At 37.5% G+C, this 20,472-nt stretch overlaps 2 protein-coding genes across 3 annotated transcripts; one reads left to right on the plus strand and one right to left on the minus strand.

Moving 5' to 3' along the window:
* Window positions 1-9,355: 9,355 nt before the first annotated feature.
* On the plus strand, window positions 9,356-13,017 carry LOC116199171 (PHD finger protein At1g33420). The gene is made up of 5 exons (XM_031529461.1): window positions 9,356-9,982; window positions 10,530-10,653; window positions 10,809-11,024; window positions 11,295-11,906; window positions 12,025-13,017. Exons 1-5 carry the CDS (start codon window positions 9,667-9,669, stop codon window positions 12,854-12,856), a joined length of 2,100 nt encoding a protein of 699 aa, XP_031385321.1. The 5' UTR covers window positions 9,356-9,666; the 3' UTR covers window positions 12,857-13,017.
* A 13-nt stretch (window positions 13,018-13,030) lies between these two features.
* On the minus strand, window positions 13,031-18,564 carry LOC116199172 (vacuolar protein sorting-associated protein 9A-like). Of its 2 annotated transcripts, none has more exons than XM_031529462.1 (6): window positions 18,027-18,564; window positions 17,279-17,426; window positions 16,553-16,723; window positions 15,464-15,643; window positions 13,630-13,939; window positions 13,031-13,516 (listed from the first exon to the last, which is right to left on the minus strand). In XM_031529462.1, exons 1-6 carry the CDS (start codon window positions 18,137-18,139, stop codon window positions 13,218-13,220), a joined length of 1,221 nt encoding a protein of 406 aa, XP_031385322.1. In that variant the 5' UTR covers window positions 18,140-18,564; the 3' UTR covers window positions 13,031-13,217. The 2 variants fall into 2 exon arrangements, with proteins under 2 accessions (XP_031385322.1, XP_031385323.1); XM_031529463.1 differs by having other exon boundaries at window positions 13,031-13,456; window positions 18,027-18,549.
* Window positions 18,565-20,472: the final 1,908 nt, after the last annotated feature.

Consider the following 20,472-nt stretch of genomic DNA (forward strand, 5'->3'; position numbering starts at 1 on the left):
ACACCAGTCCCCACCTCACCTCGGCTTTACAAGCTGGACTGACCCATCCATCATCCATCATGCCTTCTAATTAGCTTCACACACGTCTTCATTACGCGTGCACTCACACACAAATTTTCCACCTACAAAGACACGGAGACCTGTCCCCAGCGCTGTATAATATTACCATCACCATCTGCCCACCTAGTTCGTACAGTTATATGCACATATCTTTATATTTTTTTATGTATGATATAATTATAACTTCAAAGACACACATCACATGATTTGCCCCGTTCCACGCGCTACCGCTGGAAGTAGAACTCGTTTCTTCAGAATTATTGTGTCCCTCGCTTGTCTCCTGCTTTTCCACTAACATATTCAAATGTTTTTAAGGGTATAGGGGGAAGATGCCTTGTCATTTGAATGGTATTGGTTGGAGTACTCCTGTTTTTGGCTTAAACCTGCCGGACAGACGAAAATTCGGGAACACACATGAAGGGAGAGAGAATTAAAGTAAGAGTAAACCTTGAATTTCGTCCCGACTTATACAAGTTACATAATTTAATCCCTAAAAAATATTACATCAATTCGATCCCATGTCAAATCGATTTTGTCCCTAATCATATTAATTTCGTCGTTAATCATATCAATTTAGTCTTTGAACACATCAATTTAACATCTGGTCACATCAATTTAATTTCTTCGCTTGGTTAATCAATTCAGTCCTTACTTGATCACATTATTTTGATCATTGCCAACACCAATTCTTTACATCAAAAAGGTCTATATGGTATCTCCCTCATTTTTACTATCATTGTCTAAGAGCCGACTTTGGAGCATTCTTTCTCATAGCTTGGACCTCCAATTCTCGTGTTCTTGGTGGTTATAGAAAGCTTATACAAACTACTACTACTAAGGATCAAGTTTCGAGCCAAAAAGCAAAGAAACATGTTAGAAAAATGTAGTTAAAATTCAATTTTCACTCACAATGCGGAAATTTCGAAAGTGATATCTCTCAAACCGAGTAACGAAATTGCAAGCCATCAAGTGTGTAGCTTCCTTACAATATGAAGAATCTGTCTATATAATTTTTTTGATTCAATATTGACTCTATAAGAATTTGTTCCCGTATTTTAGAGAGAGAATGCTTTATGAGTCATTAATGTCAAATTGTCCCGTTTGGATTCAGAGTTAATTGATTTTAACTTTAACTTTAACTTTAACTCAACACACTACATAACAAAAATACACATTTCCCAATTCAAAAATTTTAACTTTAACTTTAACTCAACACACTACACAACAAAAACACACGTTTCACAAGTCAAATTTATAATCACATCTCATTTGTCCTTTTCCGTAATCAAAATTAAAATCAAAATCAAAGTAACTTTAACTCTGAATCCAAACGGCCCCTTATAGAGTCAATATTGGCCCAAAAAATTATATAGAAAGATTCCTCATATTGTAAGGAAGTTATGGCATTTGACGGCTTGTAATTTCATTATACGATTGAGAAATATTGCTCTTTGAAATTTCTGAATTGTAAGTAAAAATCAAATTTTAACAGTATTTTTCTAGATTTTTTCTTTCTTTTTGGCTCGAGAATTAATCTTAAGTAGTAGTGTTATATATAAGCTTTCTATAGCTACTAAGAATGCGAGAATTGGAGGTCCGAGTAATGAGAATAAATGCTCCAAAATTAGCTCGGAAACAATGGTAGTAAAAAGGATAGAGAGACCAAAGAGATTTTTTTATATAAAAAATTGATGTTAATAAGGATCAAAATGATGTGACCAAGTAAAGACTGAATTTATTTGACCAAGCGAATGAATTAAATTGATGTGACTAGGAACCAAATTGATGTGATCAATGACCAAATTGATATGACTAAAGATCAAATTGATGTGTTCAAAGATTAAATTGATGACCAAAAACTAAATTGATGTGATTAAAAACGAAATTAATATGACCAAGAATGAAATTGATGTGACGTGATCGAATTGATGTAACATCTTTCTTAAGTACTCCATTGATGCAACTTGCATAAGTTAGGGATGGAATTGCAAGTTTACTCTATTAAGTAATAACCATGCCTGAGCTCTGGGAAGGAAGTCAAGCTTAACCTTGCCCTGTACATATCTCTCTTCTACATTGGAATTCAGGAAAAGGGCTATATATCAGCAAAGCTTACAGGGATCCAGCGTATATTCGTAATTTGGATGATGCATGATGCTGAGAGGTAGAGTATTCAATTTATTGCAAAGACAGAATATTCAATTTCAGTGAATGGAATCTATAAGTAGAATTTCTTGAGATTGAATGAATTGAACTAGAATGCGATTATAATGAATTGAACTAGAATAGACTGGAGGGTGTGGGGAAACCGACGAAGTACGTACCGAAACTGACAGGTCACATGCAAATGCAACGATTTCCTTTGGGTTTTATTTTATAAACTTTATTTTATTTGGCTACCTTTGGGTTTATAAATTGATAATATTACTTTTTAAGATGTAATTTGATTTGATTTAATTTAATTTGATAACAGCTTGTCGGCCAGGGAGCCCCAGCCATTTTATTCCCCCTCCTGTAACTCTCTGAAAAAGAAAAGAAAAAATAAACAAATAAATAAGAGAGAGAAAGTTAGCGGAGGGGGAGTCACCAACTAGCCAACTCCCACTCATGCGAGGTTGCCAAGGCACCACCTGCCGCCAGCGACCTCACTGAGGGGCGGATGGCCGGCCGGGGAGCTCCCCTCATTTTGCCCCTCTCATAGTATTTTTAATTAAAAATTTTTAAAAATTATTTTAAAAGTTTGAGATGAAATGATATTGTTTTACTCAGCTTTATTAAAAATAATATATTTGACAACATTAGCATCACATAAGGGTTCAAATCAACTTTCCGTTGAAGGACCTGATGGTAGGATCTAAGTCTTAAATGAAATTGAAATTTGAGAGTTAAATCGTTGGCAATTTTTTTTCCAGATACTGAAGTGGTGTCAACTTAATATTCTATTTGCTGGGTTGGGGTCAACTTAATTTGAGGACGATGGTGTTAGTAAACTCAAAATAAAAGGAGAAAAAAAAAAAGGAAAAAGAAAAAAGATAAAGCAGCTGCTTCTGGAGCTGAGCAGAGCAGAGCAAAGTAAGAGTGGCAGCTGTCTCCAACTTGTTTTTTTGACCATAAAGCGACACCATCTCATATGCCCACCCACCATCCACGTTCTTACTTCTCAGTCTTTCTCGGAAAAATTACTTGGATAATATAAAAAATTTTAAGTTGTGATGCAAATAATATAAAATTTTTTTTATAATAATTTAGTACAAAACATATTAAATTATTTCAATCAAGTTCAATTCGTTAATTTCCGCCGACGTCATGAAAATTTTCTGACGAAGTGACAAATCGTATTATAAGTAAGCTCAAATCTTTTAGTATGATGTAATAAATTGATATAAAACTTTATTAACATATAACAAATTGGTACAAAAATTTTATTAAAATGTGATGAAATTGTACAAAATAACGGAACAAATGAGATAATATTAAAGCGAATTAACCTGTTTAAAGCAATTTCAGCAGTACAATATGGATTGTTTCCCTTTCAAAGTAGTAACAATTCATGTAAACTCAACAACAACACAATATGGAATACCACATTTACTTCTTATCATATTCAGTAAAGAACTCTCATAACTAAATGACCAAGAGTTACATAGTGTCCCCTTTTATTATAGGTTTAAAGAGCTATATATATATATATATATATATATATATTTAATGTTCCTCTTGTTGAGATTTGGTGGCTGGCAGCAAGGCCCTACGATCAGCTATCTCTCCTTCATATTTTTCTTTTTTCATTTTTTTTTATTTTTGGATTGATTTTTAATTAGAAAATTTTTGTGAGTCCTACTTAGCCAATCTATGTGCGCCACGTGACACCATCAATTGCCAAGTCAGCACATCCGATTAAAATTGAGGGAGAACCTTAAAAGGGCATGGTAAAACTGACAACGAATCAATAGTTGGTGCATTTCTTTACAAAAAAATATATGATAAAGTGTAAAAAAAAAAGTGTACAACCACTATTCTACTCTATTTTTCTTAATTCAATAATACAATCCTTACTTTTTTTAATCTTTTTCTCCAATTTAATAATAAATTTTCTCACATATTTTTCCTAATCATTATTACAACTAATTTTTTAATACTAAATTCTCCTAATTATTCATTTTTCTCCAATTTATATAATAAATTATCTCACATAGTTTTTCTTAACAATTATTACAATCAATTTTTTTATAATAAAAATTTTCAACTATTTTATCTTCACATTGTGGAGTAGAATAGATTAGAATAAAGTCGACAAAATATGAATCAGAGACTAAATCTTGATATACCTCAGAACCAGTTACAGTAAGACCTACAGAAACATGTATGGGTTTGGGTAAAGGATCTCCTTATGTGGATCCTATTTCAATGGGAACATGATGAGTCGATCCGCCTACACATCATGCTTTTACTGCTATATCAGGAGTTACTCCACTGAGAGTGAAGATATTATATATAACGTGACTATTCCACTAAAAGGTTTTCTTTTGGTTCAAATTAATCAATATATAGGACGCATACATAATAGCTCCCTCATTTATGTTTGAAGAAGCTGTATGTTACACCATATTGGTTGAATCCCGTGAAACCATTTCATAGAAGTTCATTGATATCTTCTTTTTATAAAGCATAATTTCACTCCAAAACCAAACGCTCACATCATTTACCTATTTGAATTGAAATCTACATAGGATGACTTATACGTGGTTCATAGATACAAAATTTGGTGGTTAATTTTTTGAAAGAAATTCATTTCATATTTTATTTTTGACTTATTATTTCTTATCAATATCAATATAAATATATAAAAGCGAAATCGTGCAAGTTATATTTGAGAGCCCTCAACTCTTAGTGAAATATCGTTGGTTGCTCGAATCAACCTATTCAAACACCCTCGGCTCCTGATTATACATCTTTTCAATTGCTCAATTTGAGGGACATCAGCACGAATAAATTTATGTCACTAATTTATTCTTGCATTCTCCAATTTTCGATTCTCAAACTTTGTGAATTCTTGATAGCCCAGGTGCCCAAAATCATAGCACATTCATCTGTGGTCGTAGTTAACACGAATTCCATAATTATAGAAGGCTTGAAGTGCTTGCCAGAGGTTGAAATCGATAATTTTACCTAAGATATCATAGCATTTTATAACGAAATTAAGTTTGATTTAATTTGATTTGAGGGGATAGAGATAAAATTAGTTGTGAAAAGTATGTTAGAGAATTTGAAGAAGAAAATAATAATAATAATAATAATAATTGTGCTGTTGAATTGAGGAAAAAGTATTAAAATTGATGAAAAATATTAAATAATTGAGAAAATTTAGTATTAAAAATTTAATTTAAATAATAGATAATAAAAAATTTAAAAAAAATTTAAAAAAAATGATAAAAAATAATAATTGTATTGTTGAATTAAAAAAATTAAATTAAGTTAAATAAAATCAAAGTTTCGTGCATCATCGTCCACCACTTATTTTAGTCCACCACGTAGAATGGAACAATAGAGTTATAGTTTTTTTCTTTTTCCAAGTCCCTTCTTTTTTTCCACTTCCAATTACGTTCAGAATCTTATAAGAACCGTATTTAGATATCAATATTGAACATGTCTATATATATATATATATATATATATATATGTTCTTAAAAAAATAGATAAATTACACTTAAAATCACAAATGTTCACATTAATAAAAAAATATATCATGTATTATTTTTATTTCACATAAAATTATGAACTTTCATTTAAATTTCAAATCTTTCATATTTTTTATATTTATATTTTAGAGTTGACATGGACGTGATGTTTCTGTCTTATTGTTGACATGGCTATGGCACATCATCAAAGTTGTAAAAAGAAAATTAGAAAACAAAAATTAAGATTAAGAAAAGAAAAAAGAAATCAGCCCTTGAAAGGGTGGGTTCTTATCTAGGGGAGGCCTAATTAGCATCCTCAGCCCCCAAGAGTTGGCAAAGTCATATGGTACCGGCGATCTCATCTGGCCGGGGGGCCGATGGCAACACCCCATCTCGAGATCGCATCCAAGATTGATTTTAGAATAGAGTAGACTAGAACAAGGAGCTGAGATCCTTCAGCCCAACTGATGCAGCGTACACGCGAGTAACCTGTCACGGACCCGTTGATTCGCGCACGAATACCGGAACTACGATCTTCTGTACCTGTTGATTCTACGAATACCAGGAAATAGGCATCAAACTCGAATCGATCCGAGATTAGACAAAGCACGAAAGTTCTGAATTTTATTAATAATCCAAAAGACGACTCCCTTTTGCCCTAGGCTTACAACGTTTAAATAGAGAAAACGAGAATAAATCGAAAGAAACAAAATATCCTTAAAGATAAACTATCTCCTAAAATATCGAAATATTCTTAAAAATAAACTAACAAAATATCCTTAAAGATAAACTATCTCTTAAAATATCGAAATATTCTTAAAGATAAATTATTTCCTAAAATAGCAAAAACGCCATAATTAACATAAATTGCCCGTTTGAGGCCCTAAACGATGGAATTGGCCTAAATCTCGTCTTTTCATGGCCAAAGGCCGTGAGTTTTGCTCCTGAGGCCGTTTCCTTCGAAATATGGTATTCAAAACCTATTTTTCTTTAGGTACCGACTTGCCAGGTCGTCTGTCGCAATGCGTCATCGGATGGATCCTCTTAGGAAAACAAAGTCGCGTCTCCTTCAGAATTGGAATCATACTCGATTTCCTTCAATTTCGCAGTCGAATTAGGGACTCGGCCGGGCCTCGAGTCGACCTTCTGTCGGGTCTCCATCAGCGCCCCCATCCTCTCGGTTAGGCGATCCACAAACATGTCAAACCTACGATCCATCCTCTACTCCAGCCTCTGCTCCAGATGTCGCAGATTGTCACGGTCATGAACATCTTTCATCCTCTGCTCCAGCCTCGCGTGTACGCTGCGTCACCAACTTGTCCGTGGTCTCAAAGCCTTCTCCTGCTGTTTCACCCCTTCAAAGTTGAAGCATTCTTCGTTCTTCATCAAAACCGGCCTCCATAATGGACGTCCAATCCCAAACACAAATCGAATCTCTTCTCATAAGAAAGTTCAAGTATGACGCCATCTGGCCCAAGGAAACAACCAACTTAAATTAACCTCACGATCTATATTCAACTCCTGCCCTGTTCACCATCATTCAACTTGTTAGTGGCTTCGCTCGCTAGGAGTAGTCTTTTCATCATTGCAATTTCACTTGCCCACCAGCGGAGTTCTTCCGTATTGGTGCTCGATTTATGTCGGGCTGCCCATTCTGTTGAACTACTTTTGTTTGGGTGGGTCTCGAGATAGAGATCAATCTTGGTGGGATGAGGTCTCCGTAACCATATGAGTTCGCCGGCGACCTCTTCCCGGGGTGGGGGCCGCTGGCAAGAACCCAGCCCCGCCAAGGCTCTTTCTATTTTGGTTTTTTGTTTTTTATTATGTTTCTTTTTTTTTCGTTATATCCTTTTCTAAATTTCTTTTTGTAACTTTCATGATGTGTCATTGCTAGTAAGCAATAAGGCTAATAAATCACGTCATCAAACCAACGCTGCTAATCCTCCCTCGTCACTCTTCCTTTGATTTTATGTCCTATTTTTGTTTACATATATTTTCCACACCTCTTAGTAAAGACGGGTCAAGATGTGATCGAATGGATCAAATGAAGTCCATGTAGATTATTAAATCGATCAGCCCAAAAGGACGTACAACCCAAAGTCGCAGCTCATATAAGTTGGTAATTGAGGCCTGAGGATGGCAACTCACTTAGATCAGGCCATAGCTAATGCCCGTGCAACATCAAACCCATGGACTTGCGACAACAGCCAATCTAGCCCGCCGAAAGCGTGGGCATGATAGGTGAAGCTTTAGATGGCGGGATCAAATTCACATAAGGATGATTATGGATGAGTTTGAGGCATAATTCATGATTGACCGGCCATTAGGTGTCCTTCCATATTTGTTTAGATATTATTCTCTTTGATTTGCTCTTAATTAGATTAATTAGGATTACTAATTAGTGGCCACAATTTTAAGGATTTCTGTAGTTTGTCGCTCATTTTGCTCGATTCTATTGTAGTATCCTTTGACACAACTATTAATGGCTCATTTCCATGATGTTTTCTTTTCTACACCTTCATTTTCCTACATGCATTAACTCGTTCTTTTGGAACAACAGTTTGACCTTTCAAATCCATCGGCTTCTACCCATTTCGGTTTCCGAATCGAGGTGCCATTCCACGAGCTAAGGTTTCTAAACCATAGCTCACCTTTTTCGGGTAACCTGACCCGCAAAGTTGGCCGATCGACTATAGCCTTGAGCTAACTATCCTAAAAATTAGTTTCAAAGCCATTTTAATATCAACTTTCTCGGACCAATCCGGATCATAAGCCAACCAATTAAGTCTAAGTTCGGGCATAAAGCTCACTCTTTTGACTATCATCAACCGAGACCCACATCCCTCACGAACTAATCGTGCATGAGGCAATTGTAGTCCTAGATTGGCTCATGAATCATCTCCATATTACGATCAGATTGTTAAGACTCGCTTAATTAAATGGAATCACTGCGGCCAAATCCTCGAGTAACATCGGCTAGTCATATTGTTTATATCTTTTACAACTCCGCCAACTACCCCTCCCCCTGGCATGGTCGCCAGAGGCTTTAGAGCTCTCTGGGCGACCATGTTGGGGGTAGGGATGGCTGGGAGGGGACCTTTGGATTTGGTCCCTCTTCCCTTTAGCTCTTTGTTTTTTGAAAATGGTGCGACTGTAGGAGGTTTTGTAGTTCTCCAAAGACCTCTTTGAGAGAAAGGTGGCCGAAAGGGGATCATCCAACTTGGTTCCCCTCCCCTCCCAAAACCCTAACCCAATGCGGGTGTATCACATTGGCGTACGCTTTTACTTTGTAATAAAAATGTTTTAGGTTCAATATTCAAGTGTGACTATTGGTGTCCTTTTATTAGATATTTAGTTTTTATATTTTATTATACTAGGTCTATTAGCCTCACTCATAACTGAAAAAAAAAAAAAGATTTAGGTATGCTAATCAGAAAATCAGTTGTAAACCGGAAAATCAGTCCTTTTCTTTTCCCTAATTAGGAAACATCTAAATCCGAACCGCCAAAGACGGATTGGGTATAAATATGAGATAAAATTAGATTTAATGAAAATAAAATATATAATGTAATCGAAAAGTCAATGAAATATAAAAGAAAAAGCGGATATAGTGAAAACCCTAGTAAAACCCCTTCCGTCTAACACCGCCTCTCTTCAGTTCTATGTCGCCTCCACTCCTCCTCTTCCTCCTCTGTCCTCAGCCCAATACTTTCAATTAATAGTTATCTCAATCGGATTATCTATCTATCGATCCATCTATCCATCTATCTATCTATGCGTGCGTGTGTGCATCTGCATGAGTAGTAGATTTAGATCCTACTGATTCAAATAATACTGATCGGTTCATTCGAACGAACCCCTGAAGAATTAAACCGCACGTACCTCCCTAACTTTAACAAACAGAAAGAAGACTCCGTTGGGTACCGACATGGTCGTGAACGACTATGCGAGGCCCTTGAAGCGGATGAAGAGGAGAGTCACAGCAGATCTATACGATTTTCTCAACTTCACTGTCGAAGCCAACGAGCCCTCTGGTGATCCCTTCCGTTTGAGAATCTCCAGCTTCCTGTCCAGGCATGCCCGCCTGACCTTCGCCCCTTCTCTGTTCTCCTCCATCGTGGCATGGCAGATCCTCTTCCGCATCGGAGACCTGGACTCGTCGACGGCAGTGGTGGCCCTTGACATAGTCGAGGAGGATGTTACCCGTTCCAGATCTGTCTATTGTGACCAGTGCCGAGTCGTTGGTGAGTGCTTGACTCATTGAGTCAAACTCGGGGAATCTTCTCCCTGATTTTACCTTTTTCTTTTGTTTTGTTTTTTAAGAGAAAGAAGATTGGGTTATAAATAATGGTTAATGCTGGCACAAAAAAAGAAAAAAAAAAGGGTGGTGGTTTTGATTTTGTTGTCGGGGCGGGGGCCTATGAAAAGTAATATTGATGTCAGTAATAACTCTTCACCCAATTAGAAGGAAGCCTTCTGCTCGTTCGACCTCTGTTTTCGTTTATTTTCTTTTTAAAATTGCTCTGTAGTTGATTAGTGTGGCAAAAAATGAACAATGTGTAAGCAACACTTCATCATTCGAATTTAGCACCCAGTAAGGTAGTCTATCGATGATTTGGAAGTGAAATATTGTATTAGTGTTTTGCGGTTGGTTACTCTGCTCTGCACTGCAGAGCTCTTTCTCCTCTCTTTTTCCTTGGTGATTGAAAAAAATTAGCAGTTTTAGGCGTAACTCTGTTGCCTGTGCCTGAAAAAAATTCCCTTTTTTTCCCTCCGAATTAAATTGTCAAGGATGGAGCAGTCATCCGGTGTGCAGAAAGCGATACCATTTCATAATAAGAGCTGAGGAGTCCAGTCCGACATCTCGCAGTTCCTGTTCTACATGTGGCAATATGCTACAGCTACCCGATACCAGGTCTGTCTCTCTCTCTCCTTGCTAGAGCCACCCTAGTTCATTTGTTTCACTGTTGTACCTGGTGAAGTATTTGCCGACGTAATTGATGATTTTCAATGGCCAAGAGCTTTGGCTGTGCCTGCCTAAGATTCTGAACAATGATAACCCTTTTGCAGTTGCAAGTGTTGCAACTCAACAGTTACACCAGAAGATCTTGAAGACTGGGTGTATTCGCAGTTTGAAGATAACACTCATTATCTGCATGGCTTAATTCATTCGAATGGCTTCGGACACCTACTCACTCTCAACGGCCGAGAAGGTGGCTCCAAGTTCTTGTCTGGATCTGACATCATGAATTTCTGGGACAGACTTTGCGGAATGCTCTCAGTGAGGTCGCCTTTTCTTCCTTTCTCTTATTTATTAGAAAGATTAAATGAGGTCTAGCATATATGTTGGGATCTTGTACAGTCACTATCTTCCTTCCTCTCATATTGGAAATTCGAAATATTGGATTAGGTCCGAGTCAGATGTAAGGAACTTGTGCAATCACTATTTATTTTAACGCGAAACAATTAAGTTTGGCCTCTGCATATATTTGACGACCTTTGCATGTAAGACAAGCTAACATATATATATTTATATATGTATATGAATGAATGCAGGAAGGTGAGCGTCATGGATGTATCCAAGAAATATGGGATGGAGTATCGGCTACTGCACGCAATCACTAAAGGCTACTCATGGTATGGGAATTGGGGCTATGAGTTCACTGCTGGCAGCTATGCTCTAACAGTGGACACGTACAAAATGGCAACTGACACACTCGCTTCGATGCCTTTATACCCCCTTATGTTCCAGCGGCGCAAACCTCGAACACCTCTGCAAACTCTCATCGGCTTTTACAAGGCAATGTCGGAGACTGAACTCCTCACACTGAGAGATCTCTTTTCCTTCATGTTGAGCCTCATCCGAGAGTCAGATGCGCAGGAGTCCTCCACGAAGAGGTCTGCTGCTGGTGGCTCAAATTTACTTTGTCCTTGGACGAAGGGTGATGTCAGTTGCGTGGAACAAGCTATGTTGAAGGTGTTGCAGGCAGCATCCGGGACAGGTCATTGGGTGACATGGCATGCTCTTAAAGGGGCTCTGCACAAGTCAGCATCTTTAGAACTCCTTGATTACTGTCTCAAACACTTTGGTGAGAGAACACTGGCTTCTGACATCAATATGATGGTCCAAACTCGTCTAAATCCAATTTCTGGTGTTGTTGAGTTCAGGTATATATAAATAGTCAAATAGAGGTCCTTATTATCTGGATAGTTTAATTAGAACCGTCTTTCACAGAAACTATTGTTCTAATTGCACCACCTCCTGCAAAAAACAATGACAAAACAGGCTTGCAGCTCCTAGTTGGGATCATCGTGGAGCATGCACTAGTCCAAGATGCCCATTGAAAGAACACGTGGTTCGTGATCTCAAATTCTTGTATGATGCTCTTGTCCACCCAGGAAGTATGCTGGAGTATAGGCCTCTAGCTGCTAGACAGCGTATGCACGATTCTGCGGTGAAGCTTCTTGACTGCAAGCACTTCATGAAAGATTACACAACTGATCAGAGGAACACGATGAATCCCTTTGCCATTCGTCTTTTGTGTCATGTTGAGCTCTCCGATCATCCCAAAGAGGAACCCCTACTTCCTCCAGAGCTAGTTGTCCTGCCTCCGAATGCCAGTCTTGCTGACCTTATAGATGAGGTCACAACAACTTTCCGAGATGTGTATGTCATGTTTAGGAGGTTCCATGCTGAGTCGCTACCTGAATATGGTCATATAGAGAAAACCATCTCTTTGAAGTTGTTAGTTGGGTTGAAAGGTTCCATCCAAGTCAGAGGAAGATGCCCTTCAAAGCATGGGCTAAGCCGCTATAGGATGGAGCGGGGGACCGAGAGCTGGATCGTTGATTGTGTGTGCGGGACTAAGGATGATGATGGGGAGAGGATGCTGGCTTGTGATGCATGTGAGATTTGGCAGCATACAAGGTGTGCTGGGATTGACAATTCTGATCCTGTTCCTGCCAAGTTTGTGTGTCATAGATGCAGGAATAGAGAGGAAACAGCAGCCTTGGATGGGGATAATTCAGTTTCTCTGTCCTGCACAACTTGCAGAGTTGAAGTAATGGTGGCTGATAAGAAGACTGCTGCTGCTAACCTAACTTTTGGTGTACCTTAAATGTATAGATTATCTGTATGTGTGCAGTTTTTTCCCCCATTTTTTAGGGTTAGGGATCAAACTGATGGTGACTGAAGCTAATCAGTGAATCACCTGCTGGTATAAATATTTGTTGTACATGAATTACCTTTTCTTTTTTATGAATAGTGGGATCAAACTGATGGTGACTGAAACTAATCAGTGAATCACCTGCTGGTATAAATACTTATTGTACATGAATTACATTTTTTTTAACGAATATTGTACATGAATTAGCTTAACATGTGCATGGGGAGCTCCTGACTAGATGGAAAAGACAATGATCTGACGACCTTGGTGCTCCAAATTATATAACACGCAGTGTGATTTCAGATCAAGATTCTTAGATATCTGCTCCATCCTCTCTCTGCCTGCTCACACTTGTCTCGGGCTGCTCATAGCAACAGGATGCAGTGCTTCCTTTAAAATGACCAGATTCCAGTTTTGAGGAAGCAAGGTGCCTATAGGCAGTGCACAAGTTTGTATACTTGTCCACCACATCCTTGTATAGCCTAAGCAGTCTCTCCACGTCTCCAACCGTGAGGTCCCGGGCCTCAGCTTGCATGAATGGATATGGGCTTCCTGTCACGATCATATGCATTTTAGCCAACTCAAATAAATTATTAAATGAGTACTGTAACCCTGCAAAGCAATACCAAACCCATTAAGACCTAGCCCCATACCATACAACAGAGAATATTAGCAACATTTGTGTCTCTGAGTTAACAAACACAAAAGGGAAAGCAGCAGCTCACCACTGTTACTTCTTTCTTTGAAGTTCATTGCAGTAAAAGTTCCAACGCCTGTTTCCCTCCTCAGACCATCCTCCCCATCTCTGGTAGGACAGGGATCTTCATCCGGCACCTTATTGGCCAGTTTAGCCACTTGCATATTCTCCTCAAATTCAATTTCATCAATAGAAAGAGATTTTGCATGCAAATCGACAATAAACGACTTGGCTGAGACCAGGTTGGTGAAATAATAAGCTGCTTCTGACGTTAGCTTTGCCTGCCTCCGATATAACTGGATGAACTTGAGATTGGAATGCAACTGTGGAGGATTGGCCTGTGAATATACAAGTTCAACAGCATTACCAATATACATAGTTGACTCCAATACGATAAAATAGGGGTAGAGAGATATCCTTTAAAAGATTAGAATACTATCATGATATGATTTTTCCCATGCATTAAATAGATATTAACATGACATGATTTTTCCTCCTCTGTTCTCTAAAGGAAAATAATTTATTATCCCACACTCTAATATGCTTTTACTTCGGTGCATTAGCTGAGTGGATTTATGGGAGTCATGAAATTAGAAAGAGTGGAGGCTTCCCAGATTTGAGCAGATATTGCCCTTCCATCATGTAATTTTCTTACATGCGATTGATGTATTGCTTCTTAGATATTGTGTGCCAACTAGTCAATCAAGCGGTTGTTCTTGATGAATGGTACCATTATTCCATCTATTTAACTTCTAAAACGATTAAATTGATTGGCATTACCTCAACATATTCTAGGCAATTCATTTTAATGAATTTTTACTTCTAATTGATCCCATAAATTATAACTGTATTGCTATTTAGAAATCATATCTACTACAAACTATGTTATATTCTGGTTTAAATATTCCAAGGTCTTTTTTTTTTTGGGAGAGATATTTTAAGTTATATTTGATCAAATATGTTATTACTAGAGCAAATAGAAACTCATATAACCTGTGATATATAAATCTTAACTGCTGTTTGCACATCCATTTATGTATGTCTTTTAGCCTATCATAGAGCAGAAAAATTAAAGTAAAAATACATTTTTCAAAATGACTTTTCGCCAAACATAGAACTTAATCGTATACACTTATCGAAAAAGAATCACTTATTCATATACTTAATTTTGAAGCATTGCAACTAAACTTCATACACTGGCATGACAAATCATTCCAATTGTAAATTTATGTTAACTTAGTGAAGCAGCTAAAATTCATGATGTAGTATAACTAATGATTCTTTTTTATTATAAGTATAACTAATAATTTTTTTAAGTGCATAAAATTACAAAATATATATTTATTCTTTGGATTTATAGTTTATAGAAAAACTTTATTGAAAATAAAAATTTATATCATAATTATAAAAATTAAGGACTGGATATACTTTAAATGTTAAAAATTCAATAAATTTCCATGAAAAATTATCCATGCAATGCATTGGTAACGAAAAATAGAGAACATATGTGATCCATCCTAAGCAAAACATATCACACTGACAATAAGCATGCGCAAACGGGGTATGGTGCTAGTCTTTTTCTTCCCTTCCGTAATGTATAATGCATTATGGATGCTCATGATTCGCATGTACTACACCAGGTAACATGTTAGGTGACAAAAAGGAATTGTACCTATCCATGCTATTCATAAGAGAAAGTAGATGATTTCTAAATCTGCATAGCCTTATAGATCCTAACATCAACTCCACAACCCTAGACATAGATGGAAGTTTGAATTAAAATTTAGACAAAAATCTACGAATTTGAATTTATTATAGAACAGGATAATTACTGTAAGAATGTATTACCAAGAAAAGCTTGCCTTGATCGTGACATATATAAGGACTGGAAGAAAGTCATCTGCCCCAGCTAGGACATGCTTCTCTGACATGGATGCATTGAGAAGCAAGTTGTTGATAACCCGGCAGCAATTCATTATACACAGAAGCTTCTCCCGTGGAGCTTTATGTGCATTTATTTTTCCCAATTCCTTCTCTGCAAGCTGTGAAAGAGAAGCAATTCAACAACTATTCTGCTTGCTGAAGTACAAGGATAGCACAGACAATAATCGGAACTACTGTAAATTTGAAATAAAGGTACTTCCCCCCAAATGAAACAATATTGCCAGCTTTCTCCTCATGTAAGCTGCCAATGACCCTAACCCAAGGGGTTCAGCCTAGTGGTTAATGTGCACTCAAGTTTGCACCGAGACCCGGGTTCGAATCCCCTTGGGGCCACCAGAGCGCCTTTGGCGTAATTACCCGCTCCGTGCGCCGCCGGGAGTTCACGGAGCCCCGGGGATTAGTCGGACGAAGCCCGGACACCCCAGGTTAGCAAAAAAAAAAGCTGCCTATGACCCTGATATGTTTTTCAACCCATCATAATTGGATTCTCGAGCTATCAAGCAGAAGAAAACAACTTCTATATTGGAAATAATCTCATCAACCAGATGATGTCAGATTGCCTAGTGGCCACCAGGGAACCAGCCAGATGGGTCTAGCATCAGCTGAAAGCCTACTTAACCTTCAACAGACAGATTTCTGCTTCATGTATTTCAATGAGGATTTCTTATGATGAAATAGGATAAAGATACCCCAGGTGAGTTTCTTGAAATATGGTGTAAAATGCAGCGATTCTGGAAGCAGCTTAGATTTTACAGAGTCGAGATAAGATATTGCAAAAGGAAAACTCCCATTTTCACATTATGAACAATTAAAAGACATGCACCGAGCAGTTAATTCATCTTTTCATGTAGAAAAACAGAACTCTTAAGAAGAAGAGACCAGCACAGAGGGGAGCAATTGGAAAGGGCTCCAATCATACCTTACAAAGTTTAAGTGAGAAATCCAAAGACTTTAAAGTATAGAGAAACCAAACTATGCAAATGGAGGCATAAGAGGGGTATGGATACCAGCCAAGAAGATTCACTACGAAGAATAGTGGGTATATCTAGATGTTCAGGCCTCAGAAAGGTTTGCAGCATGGATATTTTCTCTGCAATTTCCTGGTCAATCCTCAAATCATCAGGGCAGCATGCAAAGGCGCGCGAAAATAATTTTGTCATGACATACTTCTCCAGACCCTGAAACAATGTAATCAAACAGCAGAGGGAATAAGAGAAGTTATATCCACCACATCTATATGAAGCACACAGCTTGTTATCACCGCAACTAGATTAATTATGTTCTTGATATATTCACTATAAGTTATCTAGAGGAAGAAATCCAATTAATGTAAAAAGAAAGAGCAATATAAAAGCATATGCTGACTAATGGAGTACTGAATCTATATCCATCATCATGCAGAATTCTCTATTTTGCTCAGAATTTTTGCCTTGCTCATCTATTTAACTTATTAGTACCAACGACAGAGAATAAAATCTAGAATTAAAACAGATATTGAGGGCAGCATTTACTTTCGAACTTATCCACAGAGAACAGGAATGCATGCAAAATATGGACATTCTTATGGATGGGTTTCAACTTTCATGAATTCAGCATGGTGACACTGCAACCAATACTTTACATTGTCTTTTTAGTAATTTTTAGTATATCTTGGACATGATTCCACAAAGAGGCATTTGATAAAGAGACTAAAGCTGTAGGAATCTACAACCATGGTAGTTTCATAGTTTTACCTCCATAGCACAGTCAATTTCCTCATCGGAGGCACCTGCCCACAGTGGATGATCCCTGATGGATGTTTCCATCGACAAGAAGAAATCTTGCACCCTTTTTCCATCACTCTCAGGATTTGGCGCATAAAACGAAAAGGATACGATGAAACTGAAAAATGCAGCCAATCTCAAACACGTCAATTGTGTGCAGAAGACATTATGCTACATAGCTTATGAGAAGAGGAAATCGACTGACTAATGATAAGATGATAAATGGGAGCATATATAGGTTGGACATCAAACACAGGTTCGAGGGAAACGTAGATCCAAGAAAATAACATACATATATATATATATATATGTATATATATATGTATATATTGGTGGGTGGGAATGTGTCCCCATGGGAAGGGAAAACACATATGGAACTGCAAATGCTAGCTAAAGGATATATGAACACCGAGTGTAAAACCAGCTAGTGGAAGGAATCCGAATAAAGAAGAAGGTGCCAATCGCCAGTGCGATCATGTGACCTTTGTAACCGGTACAAGCAATTAGAACTGTTAAGTCTCAGACACGAGATTCATGATCATGCCTCAGCGATCGTATCGTAACCAAATAGAGGAACAGAAGCTTCAATAAAGTAGTGTAGTGCCATGCCACAATCGATATTCTCAGCGGCACTAAGATGTAGTGTAGAGGAGGATAAGGTAATGAATTCATTCACAAACAAAAGATCAGGATGCGGAGAAAGCAAAGGCAAAAGTACCTTTTAATGGATCGAACGAGATCGAGGGAGGCAGGGTTTCGCATTCTATCGAGGAAGTCATAAAAGGAGATTGAAGCGGGAGAAGAAGACGAAGACGCCGTCGCCGTCTCCATTGAAGCCGGGAGTGGGAATCGCTAGTTCTTGTCTGTCTCTTCTTCTGACTTCACCGCGATGATGGCTTCCTTTCTTCTATATAATATTACTGTTAGTACACATATAAATAAATGGATGTATTTACGCATCGAGGACGGAAAGAAAGGGTTCTTCCATCTCTGAAACTCTAAACTCATTCATTGATTGAAAGAAAGAAAGAAAGGGGGGAGAAACTGAGGCTGGGACTGGACTGGGGGAATATCTCTATATGGTAGTTTTAGTTGGACTTGGACTGTTAGGTTTGGCACGTGAATCTCTCACCTCATCCATCATAAACTCAAAACTCAAACAATTGAACTGGGCAAAGGGCGGTACAGAATAGAAATTTCTAAATCTATTTTTTTTTTTTGGGAGGGGATAGAAGGGAAGGGAAGGGAAAGGAAAGGAAGGCTCCCTTCCTTCTTTCCGCTGTAATGCTATGCAAAACCCAGAACGGTCCGATTAAAATGAGTAGGCTCTTGCTAACCACAAAGGCCAATCAATCCTATTCATACGGTCCCGGGCGGGGGGGGGGGGGGGGAGGAGGACGGTGGACGTTGGGAAGCTATTAGTTGTTGATGTCACCGAATGAGGCCGGCCTCAACCTCAGCCTCAGTAGCAGATCCGGATGGTGATGGTATTGGTATGGAATAATAAGAGGTATGAGTGTAAATAATCAACCAAATATAGAATTTACTGGCCGAGGGCCTGAAGCTGTGGCAGGGCAGGGCCAATATCCATCGTTCAGTCCGAACCTCTGTTTTGGGTTCAGCCCATTGAACCAGAAGTCCAATTGTCCGCGTGCCATGTCCATCATCTTGTCCACAGTCACAGTGGGGCTCTTATATACTCTAGTGGGATAACCCACGTGAAGACCTTATTTTAAATCGTAGATTTCTTTTCTCAAAACACTTATGTGGAAAACGGTATATGCTTTTTTTTTTCAAATTAAGAAAAGTGATAGAACAGTCAATTTTTAAGTATAGTAAAAAATGAAGGCAAAATATCTTTGTAATTACAAGAGAGGCTCAATAAGGACAAAATTTAAACGTTATTTTAAAAATTAGTTAAATATGTGCTTCAATAAATTAATAAATCATTACAACTATGTACCAATTTATTTCTCCTCTTCTTTCATGATAAATAATGAAAAATAAGATAAAAGCAAATTGAAAAAATGTTAGGACCTACCATCGCTAACTATAATATAATACTAGATGTTTTACCCGTGCTACCTATAGATTTTGTTAAACACATTTTTTCTTCTTTTCTTCATTTCCTATAACGAATTATAATTTTTCTTTTGTTAATTTTTGACCTTTTAGATATAAGGCGAAGTGTACAACTCCCCTTCGAGATAATTTAGGAATTGTATTAGTAGATGAAATCAATTAAATCAATGAAATGGCAAGATAGTTTTTGTTGTGTTTTTGTTTTGTTGCCTCTATGAGAGATGGGTGAGACTGTTATTTTTTAGTGGGAGAAGTGTTCGAAAAAATCGTTGTAATACGAAAGAAAATTTCGACCCTTATTATTTATTTATTTATTTATTATGATTATTATTATTTGATAAGTGTTGTGCCCCTTCATTAATCATAAAGAAATATGTAAAATGTCCACTTATTCAAGTACAACTACTGAGCTAAACATTTAGATAAAAAAAAATCATAACCTTTTGCAGCCAGTGAAGTTTCTAATTTAAACTCTGGCCTTGGAATCGATTGAACTCGCACATTCACAATCTGCGAGATCTGCTGCAATAGTGCTGAAAATTTCTTTTATTACATTATTATTCTGAACGGTGGTAGACATGGGGTTCCGAGGTATTTCGTTTGGTAACTTCTATGGGAGACACCAAGTTCTCAAACGTAACACGTCCTCTCAAAATGATTCGAGAATGTTTGTTTTTTATCTCGTTCTAATTTTACTCCACCGTTAACTTTTCCATCCGAATTGCTTGAAACATTGTAATTCAAAAGAAAAAGTAAAAAAGAATTACCCACCCCACCCAGCGGCCACCACCTCGACACTGGCCGAAATTGAAATCCTGAATTGGGATCTCAATCTGGGATGTGATGGCCTCGTTGGTGGCCGCCCTTGTTTTTCTAACAAAAGATAAGACAAGATAATGGCACAATGTCACGAGTTAAAAAAATGCTAAATCCTCCAAAAAGTTGTGTCTAATTTTTCTTCTAATATTCACATGTACTAAATTGCCCTTGGATGTCGACAAAATTACAGTCATGCCATTCAGAGTAGTTAGGAGGATTTTTTGTGAGGATAATTAGGAAGATTTAGTAAAACTACGCGGGTA

Source organism: Punica granatum, chromosome 3, assembly GCF_007655135.1.
Source record: "Punica granatum isolate Tunisia-2019 chromosome 3, ASM765513v2, whole genome shotgun sequence".
NCBI classification, from domain to species: Eukaryota; Viridiplantae; Streptophyta; class Magnoliopsida; order Myrtales; family Lythraceae; genus Punica; species Punica granatum.

Bases quoted from the DNA above. Each gene is read 5' to 3' on its own strand.
- LOC116199171 (XM_031529461.1), top strand. From the start codon at position 9,667: ATGGTCGTGAACGACTATGCGAGGCCCTTGAAGCGGATGAAGAGGAGA. The intron at 11,025-11,294 runs GTCGCCTTTTCT...GAATGAATGCAG, and splicing joins TGCGGAATGCTCTCAGTGAG to GAAGGTGAGCGTCATGGATG. The intron at 11,907-12,024 runs GTATATATAAAT...ATGACAAAACAG, and splicing joins TCTGGTGTTGTTGAGTTCAG to GCTTGCAGCTCCTAGTTGGG.
- LOC116199172 (XM_031529462.1), bottom strand. From the start codon at position 18,139: ATGGAGACGGCGACGGCGTCTTCGTCTTCTTCTCCCGCTTCAATCTCC. The intron at 15,644-16,552 runs GTATCCATACCC...TCTCTTTCACAG, and splicing joins GTAGTGAATCTTCTTGGCTG to CTTGCAGAGAAGGAATTGGG. The intron at 13,517-13,629 runs GTGAGCTGCTGC...ATTGCTTTGCAG, and splicing joins CAAAGAAAGAAGTAACAGTG to GGTTACAGTACTCATTTAAT.